At 50.8% G+C, this 23,452-nt stretch overlaps 7 protein-coding genes across 7 annotated transcripts; 3 read left to right on the top strand and 4 right to left on the bottom strand.

Moving 5' to 3' along the window:
• Positions 1–527: 527 nt before the first annotated feature.
• N7515_003312 (ORMDL family protein) lies at positions 528–1,501 on the bottom strand (the record flags this gene model as incomplete). The annotated part of the gene is made up of 3 exons (XM_056664056.1): positions 528–578; positions 643–1,001; positions 1,087–1,501. Coding segments are annotated over 3 exons (825 nt in total), but the record flags the coding sequence as incomplete, so codon positions are not given.
• A 1,978-nt stretch (positions 1,502–3,479) lies between these two features.
• Positions 3,480–5,486, top strand: N7515_003313 (zinc knuckle domain protein; the record flags this gene model as incomplete). Its single annotated transcript, XM_056664057.1, has 3 exons — positions 3,480–4,415; positions 4,472–4,994; positions 5,068–5,486. 3 exons carry the CDS (start codon positions 3,480–3,482, stop codon positions 5,484–5,486), a joined length of 1,878 nt encoding a protein of 625 aa, XP_056523114.1.
• Positions 5,487–5,652: 166 nt separating this feature from the next.
• N7515_003314 (putative haloacid dehalogenase-like hydrolase) lies at positions 5,653–6,910 on the bottom strand (the record flags this gene model as incomplete). The annotated part of the gene is made up of 4 exons (XM_056664058.1): positions 5,653–6,007; positions 6,110–6,316; positions 6,388–6,420; positions 6,756–6,910. 4 exons carry the CDS (start codon positions 6,908–6,910, stop codon positions 5,653–5,655), a joined length of 750 nt encoding a protein of 249 aa, XP_056523115.1.
• Positions 6,911–7,184: 274 nt separating this feature from the next.
• On the top strand, positions 7,185–8,183 carry N7515_003315 (uncharacterized protein; the record flags this gene model as incomplete). The annotated part of the gene is made up of 1 exon (XM_056664059.1): positions 7,185–8,183. One exon carries the CDS (start codon positions 7,185–7,187, stop codon positions 8,181–8,183), a length of 999 nt encoding a protein of 332 aa, XP_056523116.1.
• Positions 8,184–9,016: 833 nt separating this feature from the next.
• Positions 9,017–13,899, bottom strand: N7515_003316 (uncharacterized protein; the record flags this gene model as incomplete). Its single annotated transcript, XM_056664060.1, has 3 exons — positions 9,017–9,163; positions 9,243–9,708; positions 9,752–13,899. 3 exons carry the CDS (start codon positions 13,897–13,899, stop codon positions 9,017–9,019), a joined length of 4,761 nt encoding a protein of 1,586 aa, XP_056523117.1.
• A 1,992-nt stretch (positions 13,900–15,891) lies between these two features.
• On the bottom strand, positions 15,892–17,899 carry has1 (ATP-dependent RNA helicase HAS1; the record flags this gene model as incomplete). The annotated part of the gene is made up of 4 exons (XM_056664061.1): positions 15,892–16,146; positions 16,211–16,471; positions 16,527–17,248; positions 17,314–17,899. 4 exons carry the CDS (start codon positions 17,897–17,899, stop codon positions 15,892–15,894), a joined length of 1,824 nt encoding a protein of 607 aa, XP_056523118.1.
• A 3,092-nt stretch (positions 17,900–20,991) lies between these two features.
• Positions 20,992–23,260, top strand: N7515_003318 (transient receptor potential ion channel family protein; the record flags this gene model as incomplete). The annotated part of the gene is made up of 2 exons (XM_056664062.1): positions 20,992–21,358; positions 21,417–23,260. 2 exons carry the CDS (start codon positions 20,992–20,994, stop codon positions 23,258–23,260), a joined length of 2,211 nt encoding a protein of 736 aa, XP_056523119.1.
• Between the last annotated feature and the right edge of the window lie 192 nt (positions 23,261–23,452).

Raw genomic sequence — 23,452 nt, forward strand, 5'->3', positions numbered from 1 at the left:
CCAAGGTGATCGGTCCTAATCCCGCTCTGGCCTCCAATGATGCAATAGATCGCCCGCATGGGCCCCAGCCAAGAGATTGACTTGCATCGATCAAAGCCCTACGTAGAACACGCATAATCTTACCTCTAGATGCACGAATTACAGTTCTCCCCAACCCTAGCATCATATGGCCCCAAATGTCCAAATGAAAGGGCAGATATCCGACAGCGAGATGTATGTCGAAAGAAATCCAAGGCCTGGATACTTGACAATCTATACAAGAAGCTGCCCAGGTAGACGAAGGGATCGGAATTTAGACTGGGTTGCAGGGACTTCTGCGTCTTGATATTTGTCAACGAAAAAAAGAAGAGAAACAGCATGTGCGATAGCTAACAAAAGTCAGACTCTCCGTGTAATAAATTCCGCAATGCAAAGCCTTTTATGGAGAAAAGGAGGGAAGAACGAGGAAGCTCGAAAAATCAAGAAGGCTGTGTAGACGCCAACATGGCAACTGGAGAAAATGAAAGGAAGAATTAGGTTGAGGGCCACTATGACTCCTCTGGTATATCGGAGAAGAGACCTATTCGCAAGCGATGCGACTGCAGGAGAACGGAGAAGTTAGCAAATGAACTTAACCAAGTCGGGTGTCGTAGGAGAACATACGAATGGTAGCTTGGGAATGACCACCGCCAATGTGGCCAAGAAATTGATAGTGAAATGAGTCAGGTCGAAGTGGGTGTAATGAGTGCTGAGGAGGAAGAGCACGATAGGCACGCAGAGCAAGAATTTCTTCGCGGGTGTGTACTGGTCGCCGTTGTCGATTTGCTCCCACATGTTGAGATTATCGTAGGCACCAGCGTTGAACTCGAACGGGATGCCCCGCACCCAGTGGAACATGAGGAAGGATCCGAACATGTAGCTGATGTTGGTGAGAGTCCACGAGGTTTCCTGCGAGACGCCCGGGATGATGTCGTAGAAGATCTTGAGAACGGCGATACACACGAAGTGGATAGTCCAGGCACCTACAAACAACACAAAATGTCACAGATCAGTCTTCGGGGTTCATCTTGTGATGCGTGGTCTCTTAGCAGCTTTTTGGTTACTCACCCTTGGAATTGACCCAGTTTGCATTCAAATTCGGCAATGCAGCCTGATCACTCGTACGCTCGATAGATTCAGCAGGCTCCTGGTAGATAAGACTGCTGGATCTCCTCCGTCGACCTTGTTTTTGGGTCATGTTTGGAGATAGTCGCTGCGGCCCTGTGTCAACATCCGGAGGGAAGGAGATGCCACGGGGGGCCAGCAAAGAAGACGTTTTGGAATTGTCGGGCGCCAGCTTGACGGTGGGGGATTCTAGTAGAGGAAAAAGGAATAAGTTGGAGGATAAGGAGAAGAGAAGAAAAGGAGCGTGGGGATGAGGTGGCACGGCCCAGACTGGAGTTTGCCGGTCGGATCGGCTTGCGGTCACGGGGTGTGGAAGAGCTCCGTGATTTACCTTGGGGCTTGGACATTTTCTCTTCTCTTCTACTTATGTTCCCTGGTAAGCTAAGGAATTTGAGCTATAATTAGATCGCTTGTCTTAGCTATATTTCATATCTTTTACATTGAACCAATTCAAGGCAAATGCACAATGATGATGTGCAGTGATCTAGCATCGAGGCCAAGTGGGAAGCCATAAGTCCATAACTCTACGTAGTAAGGGGGAATGTAGATTGCTGAAAATCTCCATTATTGACTGTCATGTATTTGTTATTTGCAGCTATTTATTTTGCATCTTCTGATGATCAACTATTGGTTTTGACTTGTTGACATTCTCTAGATTTAGAATATGGCAATCTGAGACCATGGACGCTAGAGACAACTCCAGCTGCCCTCGAGTAAACCGGTTACCGGTCACAGCGATCTTGCTCACTTATGACTCTCAAACGAAGACTGTCATTCGCCTCTCTTCTAGATGGAACAATCATGCAGTACTGAGTACTTGTCCGTCCAGCCTTAGGGCAGTGAATTGACGTAACGGCGAAAGACACGAAGGCAAGGCATCTGTTGAATCCCTCCGACCCGTTGAGCATAAGATCTCGGAGAAGCGATGTATATGGCTTCAAGTGCCACCTATATTATCGCTTTATGTCCTATGCAGATATCAACAACATCCGGATTCGTGATAGGGAGAGAATTTCTCAGTATCCCAACCATTCGGTGTGTGAGTTCAGTCCATTTCACGCATCAGCTCGATGAATCTTCGAGTATGGATGATGGCAAGCAAGACGAACATAAGCCACTTTACAGCCGTAGGAGTTTTGCCCAATTCCCGACACAATAGCGCTCTAGACCTAGCGCGGACGGATAATAAACGGGTTGACATCACTTCATTGGCGTCCTTGCCAATGAAATTAGGGTCTGTTTCTATCCGAGATGAGTACCAGGTCATGAGACTCTATGTGAGACTTACTCCCAAAGGCTTTGGCAGCGCTAGACAAGCAGCCGGATGTGAACTCATGACACCGTATACGTATATCATCATGATCTTGCTTGAGTGTTCTCCAAAGGCCACTTGGAAGTGCTATGCGACGGTGATACTGGTCGATCACAAGTGAGTGATCCAGAAAACAGTGTTACCTTTGCACGTCCAGCGGCAGGCGAACGCATTTCCAGTGAGATTCCCATCGATCGTCACCCTGGTGTAGAAGCTCCCGGTCTTGTCCGTGCTTGCCGGTAGGTATTGTTCTCACAGTCTTCGTACACTCAGAGAACATTAGAGAACGTGTCTGGAAACAAAGTGCATACTTCTTCACCTGGCCGAGTTGACTACTCCCCCTTGTCCCATAGTTTTCGTTGAAGAAAACGCGCGGCGTCGAGCCGTCGACCAACATGTCGTCCGTAGTGTTAACTTGCTCCCCAGTGGGATTATGTAGAACAGTGACGCCATGCTGAAGATGCTTTTACTTTTAGTTCCGAGTGGCTTGACTGGCTTCAATTAATGTCAAGTGAGGTCTTGGATCAAATCTAACTTATCGGGGCTTGGGGCTTTTCAAGAGGGAAGTCTGATGATGAGGGATCGTGGAAACCCTCCATTGCATTTGTGCAGTGGAAGAACAAGTGACTATGTGATGGTAGCTTCAACTTCAACTGTTTCTTGATCATGTAGCAATGATCATAATAGCAATGATAACAGTAAACAGAGAATAAATAGACTACAGTCAGATCTGCATGAGAGATCCGAGAATGTTTGTTCTATGGCGGCGTATACCCCACTCTTGGCGCATCTTACCGCCTCTGATACGTAGCGGCGTAGGGCGGTATATATCGCGGTGAATAGCCTCGAAACTCAAAATGGCGGAAGTGGTCGATATAGCCTACCGTGAAATTTCTGGGGATCCAAACTCAACATTGATCTCTCCAGAGTCTACCCACAGTCCACCGTTCTTCGTTTCTCCTGATTATTATTGCCCATCATTAGCCAATTGTCCCAATCTCATCGAATCCAATCGAATACCAAGATGGCCAATACCTCGGATGAAGAGGCTGATTCGCGCACGGCTCTGGTGGGCGCACCGCGCCCTCGGCCAAAGGCGCGTTCCACGTCGCGTTCCACATCGCATGACAGCAACTCGCGCCCTAGCAAAAGACAACGGAGATACAGGAATAAGGAGTCAGACCTAGCAGACTTTGTACCCCGGGGTGGTGCTTTTACCGCCAATTCCTTGCCCGTGGACCCAGAGAGCACCTCAAGCTCCGGGTCTAGTTCAAGCTCAAATGAGTCTTCTGACTCCGATGATGACTCCGATCCTGCCGCCGCAAACCCTCACGCTGGAAACACCGCGCCTGCTATTAGTTGGAATCAGGGTCGGAAAGCCGCAGTGCGGACAACACTGGGAAAGCGATCGATGCCAACAAAGGAGGAGGTTCCAACAAAGCAGAACACCGCGCAATTTGAAGCCGTCAATGACCGATATTGGCGCAGCCGCAGCGGGTCTGCATCTTCGGCCGATGGTGGAGACAAGCCCTCAGCAAAGGAGCCTTCGCAAGAAAATGAATTAGAAGAAGGAGAGGTTGACTCCAGGAGTGAATCAGACTATTCAGACTCCCTTGGTTCTGAAGCCGATGACTCCATATTGTTGAATATTGGAGAAAAGATAGACATGGATGGTGCGAATGACTACAATCCTGCCGATCTGGCCCAACAGCATCGGATCGACAATACAGTCTCACAAGCGACAGGCTCGGGATTGAAAGAGGAGGCATTCCGAATTTTCTCGATCAAGTACCCCAACGCACCCACCGCTTTGGTGGACCTCACTCAGGAAGACCTGGAAATATTGGCCAAATATGTGTACTTCAACCGCAATATCCATGATCTCGACCTCAAGCTTCCCATCACCTGTATTGAATGTCACAGTGAGGGTCATCTGGCCGATGTCTGCCCTGCAAAGGAGGTATGTTCTAACCTTGCATCCGCTCAATTCCATATCGCTAACCTCCTGCCGTAAAGTGTACACACTGTGGTGCCTGGAATGAGCACCAGAGCAGTGTCTGCCCTAGCTGGCGACAATGCCCACGATGTCTAGAACGAGGCCATGACGAGCCGAGTTGCACCTCAAAGCTCCGCGAAATCCCAGGGGATCAGCCCTGTGGCAACTGCAACCGCAGCGGCAATCACCTCGAAAGCCAGTGCCCCTCGCTATGGACGTTCCCAATCAGGGACCTGCCTTCCGATCAAATCACAGTATCGATATCCTGTGCAGAGTGCGGCAGCTCAAAACACTTGGTAGGAGACTGCGATAAAGAGCATCCAGCATTCCAGTCGTCCTCAAAAGCCTCATTTACATTGAACGGCATCGACCCGGAGATGATCACGAACCTCAATACACAGCAGGGTCCCAGCCGTCGCTCAAGTCCCCCGTATCGGGGAAGCTTCTCAAGAGGGGGTCGCTCGGGGTCGCTCGCTTCTCGTGTGAGCTCCCAACATCGTCGATTCAGATCGCAATCCCCAGACGACGAGGACATGATGTCTCGTGTGTCTCGCGGGCGAGGAAGGGACGGCCCTCCCCGCGGCAACACTTCTCGCGGCAACATCAGGTTTGCCAGTGACATTGGAGCTAACCGTGGTCGCGGAAATTTCTCCGGAAACAACAGTCGCCCCCGCTCACGCTCACCCCTTTCTTCGCGTGGTTCTTTCTCTGGAGGCAGCAATAACAATCGCGGTCGTAACCGTTCACCCGCGCCTCCACGTGGTGGTTGGAATGGAAACAACAATCGCAACCGCTCGCGCTCACCCCCGCGTGGACCCCCTTCGTCAAGAGGTGGAGGTCGACGAGGGTCCCAACGTGGAGGTCCTCCACGCGGACCGCGTGGCGGCGGCGGCGGTGGTAGGGGTCGAGGTAGAGGGTGGTGAGGAGGAGGGTGGTAAGGAGGAGATGAGTATTGTCCATGAATCATTGTCCATCTTGACGAACACTTATGTGCATAGTATTCAGCATTTGTTTGGCGTATCAATACGAGTATGATGAACCATTGTCCATCTTGATGAATACTTATGTCCATGGCAATTAGCGTTTGTTTTGCGTATTCCTTCTGTCCCAATTATGCATATACATCTGCGGCCTGAGATCCGGTACCTACAGCTCTAGATTCCTGAAACAATACTGAAATGATTCAGAGCAAATAATAACATCATTCCGCACTGGGTTCATTCTCCCTCGTACCCAAAAACCCCTCCTCGAGAATACCAACCAAGTCATCCAGCTGCGAAATGCAAAGATCCGTGTGCAAATGTTCCTTCAAGTGCACGTTCTTCTCATTCAAAAGCAGTACCGTCGCAGCACCGGCCATATGCCCAGCAGTCATATCATCAATACTATCACCCACCATGATCAAATTCTCCGCATTCGGAAGCCCCCACTCGCTCGCGATGTGCAGGATACCCGCGGGATCAGGCTTCGGCAGGACATTGGCAGTGTCTCGCGTGATAATGGGCAGGAAGACATGGCCATTGAGGTGGTTCTTGATCAAATTTTGCACCGGTGCTCTAGAAGACGGGTAGAAGTAGTGCGTTAGCATTGCGTCGATCACGTAGCCAATGTTACCTATCGAGTCGCATGGCTTTGTTCAAATGGCTCGTATAACGTACTCGAAGTTCCGTGTGCAGAGAGCCCGGCGCAGACCTCGGGACTCAAGGTAATCCATTAGTCGGAGGAGACCTGGCTGCGGCTGCTGGTCTATCATCGCTCGTCGCTCCACTGCTTGCACTTTGGAGACGGCTGCGGCGCGGTCACCTTCTGGGAGGCCGCGGATGTGCTCGAGGATGTCGATGGAGCGGTCAATGCCGAGTGCTTCTCTAGAGCGGAATGTTGGTTTTGCTTCATAGTGGGGTTGGGTCTTGGATCATCTCCGGAAGTTAGGGCATACCTCATCTCAGTGAACATGTGGTGCTGGGGCAGGCTAGTCAATGTCAGCGAGGCTCTGTCGAGTCTATATTCCTGGAAAACACGATGAACGCATCTATCTAGAAAAATCGACATGCTAGGCTCTGACACAGCGCACATTTGAACCCAAACACAAGATTTGCTTTCCCAAATAAGAAAGTGGTCAATATGTTCCTGCCTGAAAATCATGTTTATGCCTTAATGATCACGCTCCCACCAACCACGTGGATGCAATTGCCAACTCCCCAAGCCCGCTCATGCAATGCAAGATACTTTGTACAATCATGCCATTGCAATAACGTCGTTTATATCGTGCACAGAATTACTCGAAAACAAAGAAAATTGACTTACCACAAAGTTCCATCCACGTCAAACACAATCCCCTTCAATGGAGGGGCATCGGACGTCTTGGCAGAATTGAGCGGCGCAAACCTCCGCGGACGAAGGTGCTTGCAAGCTGCAGAAGACATGATGCGTTGCGCAGAGGACAAGCTTAGATTGTACATGAAAAGAGGAGGATGCGAGATGAGCTCAGAATGAGGTTCCAGGAGACGGGAAGGTACCACGGGTGCGGTAGTCGCCGAAGTGGAGCCTGGAGATTTAGATACTGGGCATACTAAGGAAAGGGCAGCCCTACATCCAGGTGGCTCCTTCCTCTTTTACTCACAGGTTTGTTTACATTCGCTCTTTCCTTCTTCAAAATGACAAAATACAAAATGCGTGACTCCATGCTGCTCCTCTCCATCTCCCCATCTCCCCATCTCTTCTCTTCAACCCACCATGGACAAAAGCTCCTCACCAGCTGCACCGGGGGCTTTCCCCATACCCCTGCTAAGGACGATCTGCCTAATTGTCAGGCTCATATACCTCCAGATCCTCTACTTAATCTCAAGCCTCGCACGACCATTCAGGAACACTCGTCGCCAATTTGCATCCTTCAATCAAGCCATTGTCCGCACAGAAACAAGCATCACGGCCGCCATCCTCGGCGCCCAGGCCTCAACCTACAACTCCATCACGGCAACAGGGCGCCAATGGCGCGTAACATCAGGCAATGGCATCATAAGCCAAGAGCATAACTTCCGCTCCATGAGGACCATAATTCAAAGCCCCACCAGCTTACGACCTCTCTCCCCATGGCCGCGACAAATCGAATGCTCAGATTCCTCCGGGGAGCAAGAATCCCCAACGCTCCAAACAGATGGGAGCACAGCACAGCCCGGCACAAATACAGGCACAGGTACAGGCACAGGACACCCGCAAGAAAGCTCCTCCGTCTACGATACCATCTGTAAAATCCGCTCCGCCACACAAGAGAGCATCTCTACAATCGCCAACTCCGCGAAAGAGATCATGCGACAGTCACCAATAACGGCGCGCAATCTGGACGGCACGCCATTTGACGAGGAGCGACCTGATATATCGCAGCACACGTTAAAGCTGACAGTCATCCGGCCACCGGTGTCTACTCCAGAGCCACGCGTCGTCGGGAATGAGTCTGCCCGGATTTCTGCACCTGCGCGCATGGTTGATCACTTCAGTGATCCGGGTCCGGATATTGCAGTTAATGGGACACAGCCTGTTCTGTTTGGTGCGAGTATTGAGTCGACTGTTAAGGCGGAGACTTTGGAGATGAATCACTCGCGGGAATGTCACTCTATTGAGAGTTATCCTGGGAAGTTCCCTGTGAGTGATTCGCTGGATTTCAGCTCGCTTGCGACTGCGTATGCTGTTAGGGGGCGAGGGACTACTTCTGTTCGGCCTTTCTCGGACTACTGAGCTTTATGGGTCTGGGCTTTATGAGGGAATTCTTGATTGTTGGAGAAATGAAGGCATCGGGAGAATTGCAGTTGTCGGTTGTTTGGAGTCTCCAATTTGTGTCTCGGGAAGACATTTGGTGAACTCTGGTTGGTTCAATTTGCTACTTTTGACTGTGTTTGGTTGTTTTCGTTCACTGGAAAATGTCACCGGAGTCGGTGTTGTACTTGAGAGTCTACTATTATTATACTCATACCCGAAGACTAGGTCTTTTATAGGTACATGTCTGTCAATGGAATGTTCACACTTCACAACATGGATTTGACTATCTAACATGTTCGTCAAGAAGATGGTCTCCACTTGCAACATCACGGGAGCCTGGATACAGCAAGTCGCCAGATTTACATGGTTCGATCTACTAGTTTAGGGATGAATTATACTCAGGGAGTTATCATCGTGCACCTCGGGATTGCAATCAAGTATGTTCTTTTCTGCAACGCTATCTATACAACAGAAACCCTACAAAGAGGCTCAAAACCACACGCTCCCCAATGCACGAGAGCAGCTACAAGCTCGACAGCAAGAGCATAGAACAGAAATCAAAGGATAATGTTAAAAGGCACAAAGACGAAGAGAAGTCTTAACATCCCGTCCTAGTCCATAGCCTGCCATAAAGCATGAAAAGCCAAGAGATATTCCGTAGTTGGTTACACATTGCTCGTAGATTGAAGGATATCCTGGAATCGAAATCCCAATGAAAAGTCATAACATTCGTAAGGCAATGTAAAAGAAAAGTAGAAAACGCTAGAATGAAACAAATGAGAAGATCATTAAACCCAGGGTATCACAGCATCTCAATAATCATCATCGGTGTAATCGATTTGAGCGGGACTGCCTCGGTAACGGGTTCGCTTGATATTGCTCGGGCTGTAAGCGCCGGCGGAGGTGAGGGGACGCGGGCCGGTTGGTTTGCGTGTGGGAGGAGAGCGGATGGCAGAGCCCTGCAAGAAACATGGTATTAGCGTTTGTTTTGTTTGTAAATTGAAGAATAGGATCATTTGAAGGATGTGGAATACATACCCGTGAAACAACACGGTCGACGCTGTAAGCTGGTTCCTCGTCCTCCGCTACTTTTGATGGACGACTCGGAACTAGTGGGCCATCGTCCTTGAGCTTGGGAGGACGGGGTGGACCGGGGGCTCGGGTGCTGGTCTCGGAGTAGCCTGCGTCGGAGATTGGGGAGAGGCGGCTGTTGCCGCTGACGCCGCTGTTGCGGTTGTGGGCTGGGTTGGCTGCGGACAGGCTGGGGTTGGATTCCCATTGGTCTGAGCCGGTAGGGGAGATGGGACCACTGAATGCTTGGGCCTCAGTCTCGAGGCGGGACTGGTAGCGTCCGGTTGGACCTTGGCGAGGCTGAGGGTGCTGGAGCTCGAGACTGCCGCGGTGGCCGCGGTATTTGGGGGCCTCGGAGACCTGGGAAGGCACCAATGGCGAGGGAGGCCGGTTCTCATCTTGCTCGTCTTCGAGGGTGTAGGTGGATCGGATCCTGTCGTCTCCTTGGGGATCATAGTAGTCCGGCTTGTAGGCACCAAGGGGGGGCCATATCAGATCCAGAGCGAGACTGATCCGAGACCGGGCGTTCTTTGCGGGAAGGCTGGATGCTGTTGCGGATGTTGTCGCCCACAGAGGTGGCAGTGGACTTGGACCAGCGCGAGATTTTCGGGAAGATGGAAGAACCGCTGGACTTGTGCTTGCGTGCCTTTTCGGCCTTGGGGGTGGTCTCGGTGCTGCGAGCTGCCGAGGGCACCGGCTTCCGTGGAGGTGTGTCAAGCGGTAGTGAACCGGAACGCTCGTGACGAGGTGCGTCGCGGACAGGGAGATGCGAAGTCATGAAGTGGTCGTCATCGGTGAGTTCGAGGTCCTCGTCAACTTCATGAACGGTGCTGACACGCTGGTCCGAATTTCTGCGCGCCGCATCAGCTGGGCGAGATGAGCTGGACCCGTAGGGAGAGCGGCTGGCTTCGATAGGTGCCCCATTCTGGCCGAAAGTTCCATGTCCACTCAGATCCATACTGCCAGTGCGCGGAATCCCGCCAGCTTGTCCAGATCGAAGGGCCTCAACCTCATCCAGCAGCTGCTCCAGCATACCCTCAATCTTGCTAAGATCATTGCCCGACTTGAGGCTCAAGCCTTTGAGCGCACGCTTGAAGATGTTCTTCCGCTTGTCTTCTTCATCGGCTGTGTTCAGCTGGCGGTTCCGTGAACCACTGGCAGGCAATGGCCGGGGGCCTCCAAGTGCCTTTTGCGTCCGCTCATGTTCTTTCTCGGTGGTGTCCATGATGAGCTCATCCTGCTCAGCGATGAACTTCTTCATCTGCTCAAAGGAAGTGCGCATTTCAGCGGCACTTCGGACCAGAGTAACCAGAATTTCGGTATCCCTGGCATTCCGTTGAGCGTCCCGAACAGTCAAATGATCCATGAGAGCCACAATATCCTGGGACTGGATTCTCTCGATGCCACGACCGGTGGCACTGTCGTAGAGGGGCGAGCCTACACCATGAGAGTAGCCACTGAAGTGGCGTTCATGGCCAGAGACAAAGAGATCGTCTGCCCCAGTGGGACTTCCAAAGCTACCCATTCCGGCGGCATCCGTGCCCGCACCCGCAAGACCTCGACTAGCTTGCTTCGGGGTTCCAATACTGGGAGACACAGGGTTGGCAGCCGAAACATAGCCCTCATCCTTAGCACCAGGCGGGGTCGCGAACAATTGCCGGGGTTGGTTGTCATCAGAGTGGACAGAGTAGTCATCGCCACCAAAGATGTTCTGGGCGGTCTCATAGTACTCTGCGTCGAGTCCAATCTGCTGTTCGGGATTGAGGCCTTTGGAGCCGCCGATCGGGGTGTCGTAATAGTGTTCGACAGGCGGTGACCCCGTACCATAACCCCAGTGGTCTCCCTGAGCAACACCACCGATGGGGCCTTGGATAATGGACGGGTTGGTGTTGATCTCGGACTCCGATTGTTGGCTTTCGGCATCCACATGAGGGCTCTCCATCCGACGCGAAATGTTGCCGGCCATCAGAGCCGACTCGTCCATGTCTTCGAAGGACTGGGTAACGCTCTGAGGAGGCGACGTGGCACCCATGCGCCGAGGAAACGAGGTCTCATCGGCATTGGAAGCATCCTGGCGTTGTCTCAAAGGGCTTGCGCGGTATACTTCACTTGCTGGTTTTTCTGGACTTCGACTGCCTGATCGTGGGCCCAGTTCAGTCTGCGAGCGAGTTGTGGAGGAAACCTGGGATTCAAGGACAGAGGGATCCATCAGAGAAGCAACTGCAGATTCGACAGCGATCGGATGAACAAATTGGGGATTTGCTGCAGCGCCGGTTGCCACCTTGTGACCTTCCTTGACTTTGTCCATGAAATCAACATCGCTGTCTTCATCGTCGACGGAATGTCTGCTTTCCTCGTCATAGCCATAGTAATCATGATCTTGCGAGCCCTGACGCGAATGTTCGTATCCGAGCCCAGGCGAATCCTGGCTGTGTTGCTTGAATAGCCCGCTCTGGCTCTGTGGACTGGTGCCCAGGCGGGTAGATCTCGCGAGGTTCGTACTGGGAGCGGATGACAGAGACTCAATGGATAGTCGGGATTCCATCTCGCGCTTGCCCTCAGCATGTTGCTCATCCTGAGCTGAGTAATGAGCATGATGGGTATCAGTGCGATCACTTGCAATGCTCTGAATGGGACTCAGTCCGCGGCCGGCGGTCTGCTCATGATAGTGATCATCCGCGTTCTGCCCGGGGTGGGTGGCGTCAAGGAGATTGGCTGCAGCTGCAGCTGCAACCCAGTCGCCACCGTCAGTTCCCGGTGATTGGCTTTGGCGACGCAAGTCTCGGTCTGAAGCAGAGTGTACTGAAATATTATGGCGCGACTGGTTGCCGTGGCGCATTCCGAGTTCATGTCTCGAGTCGACCGAGTTTCTGGTAGGAGTGCGAGGTGCTGGCGACACAGCCTGCTTCGGTGATCCATAAGCAACGTCAAAGTGAGAGCTCTTCTTCTCAGGAGTAGGACTTGCCGTGCGCTCAGAGAGCAACGAGTTTCTGGTCAGCTCAGAGTCGATCTCGCTGTGCATTGGCATGGGCGCAACATTGTGCTTCTGGAAAACAAGTTCCGTCTCATTGTATTTCATACTCTCAGTGCTTTTGCGGGAGACACTCTTTCGAGAGCCACTGTTGCGCCGACGCTCTTTTGTGCCAAGACTGGAATTGGAGTCGTGGTGTCTCAAAGAAGCTGCGGTAAGAGCACTACCGACCCGTGCAGCCGCATGGGCATCGCGAAGGCCCTTGCTCCTCTGTCGTCGGATCTTGTCTTGTTCGGTGAGTACAGGCCTGTTGGCCCACCTCACTGCCAAATCGGAGGCTTCACTGCTCTTGCTGGACTTGCGTTCCTTGTTGCGTGGGGCAGATTCGGCGGAGAGAACAATGCCTTCGTCTTTGCTGCTTTTGTTAAGGACAACCTTGGGCTTCATCACATCAGGCGCACTGGCGTGCTTGGACAGCCGCCGGCCAAGCTCATCCCTGGAGCTAGTTCCGGACGAATAAGAAGTTGCCATGTCCCGGTCGAATTTGTTCTTGTTAGTCATGACCTTTTGGTCCTTCTTGAGCTCCTTCAGCTCTGGAAGGATCAATCGCCTGATCGCATCCTCGACAGTCTCCAGCAATTTTGGGTTGTTGATGGACGACTTTGATGCACCGGAGCGAATGGAATACTGATCGGACTTGTGGTTCGAAGAAACTCCAGATGTGCTGAGAAGACTGGATTCGGGACTCATGATATCTTCTTCCGCATACTTGTGCTTTCGGCGTCGGGACGTTTTTGGGTCGGCTTCGAGATATTCCTTGGTATTCTTGCTTCTGTGTTTGCCGCTCGACGCCTCTTGTGGTTCGGTGAGTTTCTCTGCCACACGATGCGCAATTCGCTCCGTACTCAAACTGCGACTCCTTTGTCGGCGAGGAGTCTTGAGCAATCCCTTGTCTTCATCAGGTGAACCACGCTCCATACTCTGGCTGCGTTTCTGTCTGGGGCCTGTCGACGAAGCGTTGATCATGCTTTCGGGCGGCATAGATGACACTTCCGATGTTGTGGGAATGTATCTGGTATCCTGCGAGAGGGTGGACATCTCGCTGTCTCCTCTGTTGACAAATTCGATATCTACTGCCTCACGACGTGACGAATGATGACCTTCCTCCTCGGCTGAGTTGGAATCGATACTCTGATCATCCGCTGCGCTCGATTCGATGTGTTTCTGATTTGCCGATGGTAGAGATATCCGGTGTGTGTACGATGGTTTGCGGCTGCCGCTTCCGCTCGTCTCGGTAATTTGGAACCGATCTCGATCTCTTCTGTCTCTAGACTTTCTAGCCGACGAGGGTGTGACACGAACTCGAACACTGGGACGAGAGACAATGCCGCTTGATCCTTTGCCGCCTTCGAAATACTCGATGAGTAGTGAAGTGTGGGAATCGTTGTGGGAGCGAGACAATTTCTCCTCGCGGTCCCGCTGACGCCGAGTGGGGACAGTGATGGGGCTACCGTCGTCCGGGATGGAGTACGACGTTTTGTCTGTGCGGCGAGATATGTCAGTTGCCAGATCTGTGCCCGTTGCGCTCTCGCCGGTATCGATGATGGATTCTGTGGGAGCAGGAAGGATCGGTCTGCGGGTGTTGACCCCCATGGTTGAGAGGCGGGTCTTCAACCCAATCGCATGCTCTGTCGCGAACTTAGATGATGGGATCGGGGTGAGGGGAGTGTTGTGGTTGCTTCGTACTCTTGGCACGATAGTGGGGAAGGACAAATTGAAGGGCAGCGAACCCAAGAACGATATAGATTGTGTAGGAGTTTCTAAGCGTACCAGCGCAGACCACCGAACAGTGGGGGTAGAGATTAAGAATGTGGAGGGAAGGAGAAGAGAGACAACAACGGTGAGCGTGTTGGAAGCTCCGCCGATCCCCTCACATGAAAATAAGAAATAGGACACAACGCAATGAGAAGAAAGGAGTCAATGAATTCAAGGCAAGAATCCAAGACAACGAGGGATGGAAAAGATGAAGCAAAAGGATAGTCAGCAAATATCAGCCGGTACCCGAGTATAATAAAAGACGATTGCCCAGCCTCCAGGGCAAAAATTGGAGAGGCTGGATGTGTTGGCGGTTCGTCCCATGTACCTCCCAGGTCCCGAGCGGCGTGGGCCAGTCTACAAAAAGTACCCAATGAGTACTTGCCCTACTTTCCGCACCTTCCCAGTTTCCAAGGTTTGAAGGTAAACAAACGGAACCCTGGAAACAGTTCGGGATCGTCTTTTGTTTCCTTGGTTCATGATCCGTCCGATTTACCTTATTTTCTTTTTTTAAAGGTACAGAAATGGACCTGACGAACTTCAACCTTCAGAGTTCTTTCATTTATCCCTAACGCTATGCTGTATAACCTCTCCGAGCTTCCGTGGCTGAGGCTAATCTTGGCAAATCCAACCTACCAACATCCTACGGTAAATACTTTGTACTCCCATCACACTGAAAAGGAAAGACACTACTCGTCACACACCAACACACACACGGTCCACCTGCAGTTCTCCGCTGGACCCGCAAAGACAAGACAGAGGAACCAGGCTCGACAAGGCACATCGTCGCCCAGACGACAAGACGGAGATCGGATGATTGGCCCTAGCGCCTGCCAACTCATCACATTTGTGCTCGGGGCTTTAATCTGGCCAACCTCTCCATGTTAAGAAGACTGCGATTGTTGGACTTACACGAATGGTTGGCTTATTACCCGAGGCTAAAAGTGGTAATCCTTACACCGTTGGCAATATTGCTTGCCCGGATTTTCGCCCGATATTGCCTCCATGATGTGGCAATGTGACTGGATGGAACTATAATGCAGCACTTGCAAGGGGTTGCAGGTAATTCTCATCGGGCCTACTTGCACGGCGGGGGGTAAGCACTTGCTGCATCCCGTACGTTAGTGATGATTTTTTGCTTGATTACTGTCATTGGCAAACGGTCACCTTGCAATCGTCAGTACCTATGGCCTGCGCAGGAGGTAATACTGCCATCTTCCAATTGGGAAGTTTGGTCTATATCGTGAGAAGGTATGCTACTTGGGATATGTAACACCAACTTATCCCACTTCCTTTGTTCTCATAAGTGCAGTATAGGTTTTCTGTGGTTCCCGTATTCTTGTTAGAAATCAAGCCATTCCACGTGGTAAAAGTCCGAAGTCCACATGGCTTGACGAATGTTCAGGTGCTCGCTGTGGCATTCCGCAAGGAAATGTGAGAACCATGGGACTAACCTAAAGTCACCTTCGGTAGCACAATTGTGGCATCTAGAGGCACATAGTTGAGCATATCGATCTAGACTGGTTATGCACACTGAGTGTAAGTAGACCTATCGGTTTGCAGTTGCCCCTGTCGCATACTGAGTATGGGCCAATTACCAAGGCAAGGGGACATTAAACGGAAGGAGACCATTCATCATACACAGAACAACATCCATTGAAGTACCCTACTGTCAACCTTATGCATATTGGATTAAATACCATTTCATGATTACAAATAAGGGGATGAAATTGAAACCCAAATAGATATATCCACATTGCTGAACTCCAATGTCCCTAAAATAAAGATGCAGAGACAATCGATCGCTTTTGATGTTCATACAGATTGTTCTTAGTCGTTGTGCTTCCGCTTGAACTTCAGTCCAGCACCGTGCTTGGGCTGGCTGCCGTATGTGCGGCGTCCTTGCTGCTCCTGCTTCTTGTCGCGGCTGAGACTGGAGCCCAATTGGATATCAATGCGAGGAGGGGCGTTGAAGCCAAAGCCCTTGGCGACCTTGACGAGGTCGAGCTTGTTGACATCGAAAACGGTGCGGAGAGAGTGCGAGGCGTATGCTTGAAGATAAGAACGGTAACCATCCTTGGCGGACTGCAGAGGAGCGTCAGTAAATAAAGCAGAGAGACAGATGAGAAAAATCAGGAAGATAGCTGACCTTATTGAGATAATAATTCTGACCAATGAGCTTCTCCAGCTGAGACTGAACATTTACAATCTTGGAGGCAGGGAACTCAAACTCCACGACCGGCACACGGGCCTCCTGGAGGTGCTTCAGGAAACCAACTTCGGAAGGCTGAAGGAACATCAGACTGCGACCCTTGCCTTCCTTACCACGAGCGGTACGTCCGACGCGGTGAATGTAGTCACGAGGATCATCAGGGGGATCGAACTGGATAATCCAGTCGACGGCGGGAATCTGAAGTTTGAGTCAGTCAAGTGATAATTATGCATGGACAGGAGTGAACACATACATCCAAACCACGAGCAGCAACATCAGTACAGATCAAGGTTCCCTGCTTAGCATTGCAGAACTCGAAGAAAGTATTGGTACGCTTCTGCTGCTTCTGCTTTCCGTGAAGCTCCAGAACGGGAAGATCAATGTAGTTCAAAAGCTCGGCATGGTACTTCACACAGTTGCAGCTTGAGAAGAAGACGATGATCTTCTTCTTGAGGTTACGCTTGAGGAATGAGAACAGAAGCAGGAAACGCTTGTCTGCCTCACACACCACGTAGCCCTGTTCCAGACCAGCCACGGTACTGTGCTCCTTTCGGTGGTCGACGTTAATGTACAGCGGTCCGGGGCGCAGAGATATACGGGCCAAATCCTCGACCTTGGTGGTCTGTGTGGCAGAGAAAAGCATAGTTTGACGCTCTTCTTTTGGCAGAATCTTAACAATCTGGCGCATTTCATCTTCGAAACCGACTTCGAGAATTCGGTCTGCCTCGTCAATGACCAAGGTCTTCAAGTTCTTGAAGATGAATCCTTGGGTGTTTTGAAGGTGATCCAACAAACGGCCAGGGGTTGCGATAAGCAGGTTGACACCCTTCATCAGCTTCTCGGCCTCGGCGCGACGGTTGGCTCCTCCGATAACAATACCGTATGTCTGCGAGTGGTGGGCCATGAGTTCACGGGCGACACCGAAGATCTGCAGGGCCAATTCACGGGTGGGAGAGACGACGAGAACACCAGTACCTACGTTATAGAATTAGCCGGTAGTCCCAATGGCAAGTAGATATTTGAACTGTCAGGAAACTTACCGTTTCTGGGCTTGAAGCGCAGGGCGTGCAGCATCTCAATTGCAGGGAGCAAGAAAGCCAAAGTCTTTCCGGAGCCGGTCTTGGCAGCACCGAGCACATCACGACCAGCAAGCAGAGGGGGAACGGTACGCTGTTGAATCTCGGTCATGGTTGTGAAGCCCATATCCTCAATACCCTTCATGGTCTTCTCCGAAAGGTTGAGCTCAGAGAACTTCTGCAGCTCGCCCTCGGTCTGGGGCAGACGGACATCTTCCATAGTGGGAAGGTCCGTACCATTTACAGCAGCGGCATCTTCAGCATCGACCTCTTTGGCATCGCCGTCCTCCTGCGCATCCACCTCCTCGACATCCTCGACAGCTTCGGCCTCATCGCCGCTTTCTTCCTCAGGAGTTGGCGAAGGGCTGACCTTGCGCTTCTTGGTAGCCTTCTCCGCTGAAGCCTTCGGAGTCGAAACTTTGGTCTTTTTCGGGGTCACTGAAGGGCTGGATTTGGCTTCCACTGGTTTGGCGACATCGCTCTCTGATTTCGAGCCGTGTTTTCTCTTGCGCTTGTTGATGGACTTGGCGGTGTCCACGGGGCCAGGCATGTTGTCGATTGTGACAGTGCAGTATTTGGCACTAGATCAGGCAATCAATATTTCGTCTTGTAGCACCTGAGGTTGTGATTTGCAGGTCTAGATTATTGATCTCTGCGGGCGGAAATCATTCTGCAACTTTTTTTTCCTGATCGGTGAGATTGGGCAGAACAGCACATCACGTGTTGATAGGCTCGGTTCAACTTTGATGCCTTGTGTTGCCATAATTGCAAGGCAATAATTTGGCCTCAATCGTAAGGCATCCAAAAGTTTGCCTCGAAGCACATGACGGGTCTCGATTTCAACAATTTACCGTTCTCAATGATCTCGGGAGTTGGGAGTTAAAGTTTGACCTCCACATGGATTCCCAAATTTCGGTATAAAAACTACCAGTAAGGGATTTGATTCATAGGCTGTTGTTTTAGCAGGTATCAATATATGTATTCTACGCTAAAGGCAGCTCAAGCGCCGCGCTCTTGGCCTTGGATCAGGCAGACGGGATATCTGTGGACGTGGAGCACAGGTGACCAGGATTTAACCGCTCAGTCATATCTTTAATATCCTTAAAAGTTAAATGTACATGGCTCTTGCCAAGGGGTAGACTTCTTCGTCCAGGGGCACTGGTCCTGGACTGCCTATGCCATGAGTTAATGACATTGGCCAAAAATCTCGTGTCATGAACACATGTGCAGGCTGAGGCAGCCAAGCCGTCTTTCCTTCCAACCTAGGTTCCTTGATAACTGAGTTATGTAGTAACTAGCTCGAGAATACACATTAAACGATATACTGTGTCAGATGAACGATGATTATGACGTTAGACTGCGCTAGATAGAAATGTCTTTTTTCTTCAACCCCTTGCATAATGACGCCTAGCATCTGACAACCTGTACTGTGTATAGAAATGCAAGGTACACAAGTGTCAAGCAGTCCAATAGGAAGCCAAGAACACAAGGTAGAGATTTCTGGCCAATGAAATGTAATCGTCGGATGGCCAATCAAAGTGAGATCGTGAGCCCAAAAATAGCCAAAGTCACCCGTGGCTCGAGTGCCACATCCGACCGTTGAGTATGAGGACTCAGGAGAGAGGTCATTGCCCTATCTTCGGGCCTTTGTATTTATGAACTTGTAGCCAACATTCTATAGAACATAACTTACGGGCTTGGAGGCTGAGCAGGATATCGAGACGTCATAAGTCGCACGCCAGATGAGAGATCATCCATGATCATCCAAGAGGGATGATCAGGGATGAAAGTAGGGCGCAAGAACGCTGCGCACACTATTGTCTGCCCAGGTGGACATGCAACTTGAATATGGAAGATATGGTTCTTCTCATGTGCTAAAGATCAGAAATAGACTATGCCAATGGAAGGTTCTTTATTTCTGAAACATGTCTGATCCAAGCAGAAAAATATGGTCTTTGCCAAACGAGGCTGTGCAAAACTGTCAACGCTAATGGATGTCAGTCGATTTACAGCATGTTGATCCCTATTTCACAAACTGTGCAGCCTGAGGTTATTTTCTAGCAATCACTGTCATAGAGTAGTGTTCGCTGTCATGACTTAGCATGAACTAATTTAGCATGTGTGTTGGAAATCCCAACCTGTTAGATCTATGAATGAAGATGAGAATTGAAGGATCTTCTCGGCTCTAGACTCCTGGTGGAGAGGAATGAGGATTGTCTAGCTCTCACTAAAGTACTCCGTACCTGACTAGTTAGTCAACGTAGCATTATTAGCACTGCTCGGAAAGGTTTGCGCCCGGATCTAAGACCATCAAAGACAAGAAGACATCAAAGTCAAAAGACAACGGCCAAGGATGTATGTGAAATGGGGAAGCCCTTTGTATCCGCATCGCCCAGAAGTCTAGGAGTAAGAGATCCAGCTTGAACGGGGCTATTCTGCCGTCTCTGAAGCCAATATATCAGGCAGACAGATATTATTCGATAGTTAACGTACGGAGTATGGAGTACTATTTTCCTCTTCCCCATACAACATAGAGAAGAGAAACACTCCACCCTAAGATTATCACTCCACAGCAGGGAGCAAGCGTTCCTGCGGTTCAGCGAAAGACTTCATTTAACATACCCGACTTTCTCTCTCCCATGGGCCAAGGACCCGCTTGATTCCGCCACGATCCATCAACCGCTTTCGGCGGCTTGGGATGTGCAGTAAAGACGGAGAGTATTAGTGAGGTAGTAGGTAACTAAAGGAATGAGATTAGAATATATCAGATGAATAGGACAAAGAAAAAAAGTTCAAGTCAATAAAATCGAGCCCTAGAGAGGGGGATTCTGCATGTTGATGGGGAAAGTACCAGTGGTGGCCATCCGGAACAAACTCAAACATAAATACAATATTCTGATTGGCCTCTCAATAGCCGCCCCTGTGAGATTACCATACATGACCACATACCATTCAGTGGAATGGCGACGGTCATTTGCACCAGCTGTGACTTTCCCACGGACCCTGAATGTCGTCCCTGAGATCAGTTCCAACTCTTTTACTCTCATTCTCTCATTGTCTCTCTTTTCTTTCCAACTTCTCTTCTTGGTGAATTCCTCACCACTTTGAAACCACTTTCAGCCCCCCTTCGAGACCGATTACTCCTTTACTCCTTTTTCGGCCATACTGTGTATCGCCAGTCACTCGCTCCTGACCCTTTCGCTCTTTCGCCTTTCGACTCGCTCCTCCTCATTTCTGTACATCGACACTCCTTCAGGCTCTGACCTATCAACTTTCATTCATATTCAAAACTCAACTTCGATTTTCATTACCCCTTGCGACTACTTGTCCGCTGTCCTCGTACTCGATGACCCAGTGAAAGGCTCAAAACTTTGAATATCCCCCCACCGGCAACTCGGGGAAAACCAAACAAATATTCAACGCGGTGACAATCTGAGGACACTTTGGGAAACAGTTTGCCCCACGGCGATCAACGACTCGGCCGTACAGAAACTTCCGCATCCGGCAGCTGGCAACGTGGTACTCAGGAGTGCCATTGACACGACAGCTGTCAGATCTCTTCCCCTCGCCCTGATCTACCACTGGACACCTATTCAGTGCTTCGGCTTCGCAATTCCTTTTGACACAGTCCTATAAGCTACTATGCGGTCATTATCTCTTCTCACTTGCTTCGTCGCCTTTCTGGCGCCGATAGCCTCTGCTATTCAGCTCCTGGAATCCAATGCACTCAGCGTGTGCATGGAAAGTAGCAACTTCACGGCAACCTACTTCAGTGTCGTCTTTTATCCCGGAAACAACTCTCTTGTGGTTGGCTTCGATGGTGTCTCCTACATTGAGGGCAAGGTCGTTGCGGAGATGACCCTCAGTGCATATGGTTATGAGGCATACAAAAAGACGCTCAATCCATGTACAATCAAGGGCATGGGCATGTGCCCCATGTCTGCTGGACCTATGGACCTTGGCCCGCTTTCTCTCGATTTGCCAGAGGGCACTTCAGAGAGCATCCCAGGTACGCCCTACGCTGCATCGCAATTGAAGCTCGCAATATGCTAACATGAAATGAATAGGAATTGCCTATACTGTTCCCGACCTTGACGCGAAGGTGCGCATTGTTATCAAGACGGCCGACACGGGTGAAAAGATTGCTTGTGTCGAGGCTGCGCTTTCCAACGGCAAGACCGTTAATCAAGTTGGGGTCTCGTGGACAACCGCTGTTATCTCTGGTCTGGGACTCGCTGCATCCGCCATCACCTCCGGACTAGGTCATTCCAACACGGCAGCTCATGTTGCGGCAAATGCGCTCTCTCTCTTCGGATTTATGCAGTCGCAAGCGATGATTGGTATGATCTCTGTAGACATGCCTCCGATTGTCGAAGCGTGGACCCAGAACTTCCAGTGGAGTATGGGTATCATTCGCGTGGGCTTCATTCAGAAGATTGCTACCTGGTACCAACGGGCGACCGGTGGAACACCGTCCACTATCCTGTCGCAACTTGGTGATACTTCCGTGGAAGTCCTTAGACGCCGCAAGCGTGATCTTGTGGACCCTGCAATGGATTTGGTGAAGCGGGCCTCTGGCATTGCCAAAAGATCCGACGCCCAGAAACTCACTGTTATCCGAGGAATCGGCCGTGTTGGATTCCGTGCGGGCATGGAGGAAACCAACATATTCCTTACCGGCCTGATTTTCTTCTCCGTCTTTGTTGTCTTTGTCGTCATCATCGTTGCGGCCTTCAAGGGCATCACCGAGCTGCTCGTTAAGCATGGCAAAATGAAGAGCGAAAGGTTCCAGGACTTCCGCAATGGATGGAAGGTGGTTCTTCGTGGTATCTTGTTCCGACTGACACTCATCGGTTTCCCACAAATGTGTGTCCTTTGCCTCTGGGAGTTCACCCAGCGCGACTCAGCAGCCGAGGTGGTTTTGGCCGCGGTCATGCTCCTGTCTATGCTCGTCTCTCTTGGATGGGCTTCTCAGAAGGTTATTCGGTTGGCCAAGCGCTCTGTTACTATGCACAAGAACCCGGCCTATATCCTCTACTCCGATCCCACCTGCCTAAACAAGTGGGGCTTCCTGTATGTGCAGTACCGAGCGACAGCATACTACTTCGTTGTTCCGTTCCTCGTCTACATCTTCATTAAAGGCATGTTCATTGGCCTGAGCCAGCCTGCACCGGTCGTTCAAACAGTGGCTTTGTTGGTTCTTGAGCTGGCCATGTTGGTGGGTGTGTGCGTGCTTCGTCCCTGGATGGACAAGAAGACCAACATCTTCAACATCTCGATTGCTGCAATCAACTTCCTCAACTCCGTCTTCCTATTGGTCTTCTCGGATGTGTTTGACCCTCCGGGAATGATGATCGGTGTTATGGGGGTCATCTTCTTCGTTTACAATGCTATATTCGCATTAATCCTTTTGATTCTAGTTTTGATCGCTTCGATCTACGCTATTGTCTCCAAGAACCCCGATGTCCGCTACCAGCCCATGCGCGACGACCGTGGCTCGTTCATCAAGTCACAGACTCAGCTTACCACTGAACTGGATGCCCTTGGTGCCACTGCCCGCGGTGATGTCAAGTCTGGGCAATATACCCACAATCCCTTCGACGATGACAACGCCTCTATCTCCAGCGGAAACGGTGTCACCGTGGCCCGTCAAATGGAGTCCACCTACCCACCACACGGCTCTGTCACCCAGGCACCGCGGTCACCCGTTGACCCATCCGTGCCACTATTCCCCAGTAACTCCCCGAGTCATCACAATCCCGCCGCCGGATATGACCACTACGGTCGATCTCCTTCACCTGCGCCGCGGAGCTATGATAACGCTCCTGTTGGCCAATCTGCTTTGTCCACAACCTATCGAGCCCAGAACAACGCCAGTCCTTGGCAACGAGGCGCTGGTTATGACCACTAAAAGAGGCCACTGGTCTCAGATTTTGTTGCTTCCGAGATGAAGATATGTGATTTTGTTTTAGCGCGGGATACCGATGTCTTTTCCTTTTGGGTTCGGGGTTTTTATTCTCTCCTATCTTCTCTTTTTGGATGTGCGTATAGACTTGTTGGACTCCTGTCGTTGCAGGTTCATTTGGAGAACATCTTCTTAATC

Source organism: Penicillium bovifimosum (genome assembly GCF_028826915.1).
Source record: "Penicillium bovifimosum strain IBT 22155 chromosome Unknown utg000003l_segment0_segment0, whole genome shotgun sequence".
NCBI lineage: Eukaryota > Fungi > Ascomycota > Eurotiomycetes > Eurotiales > Aspergillaceae > Penicillium > Penicillium bovifimosum.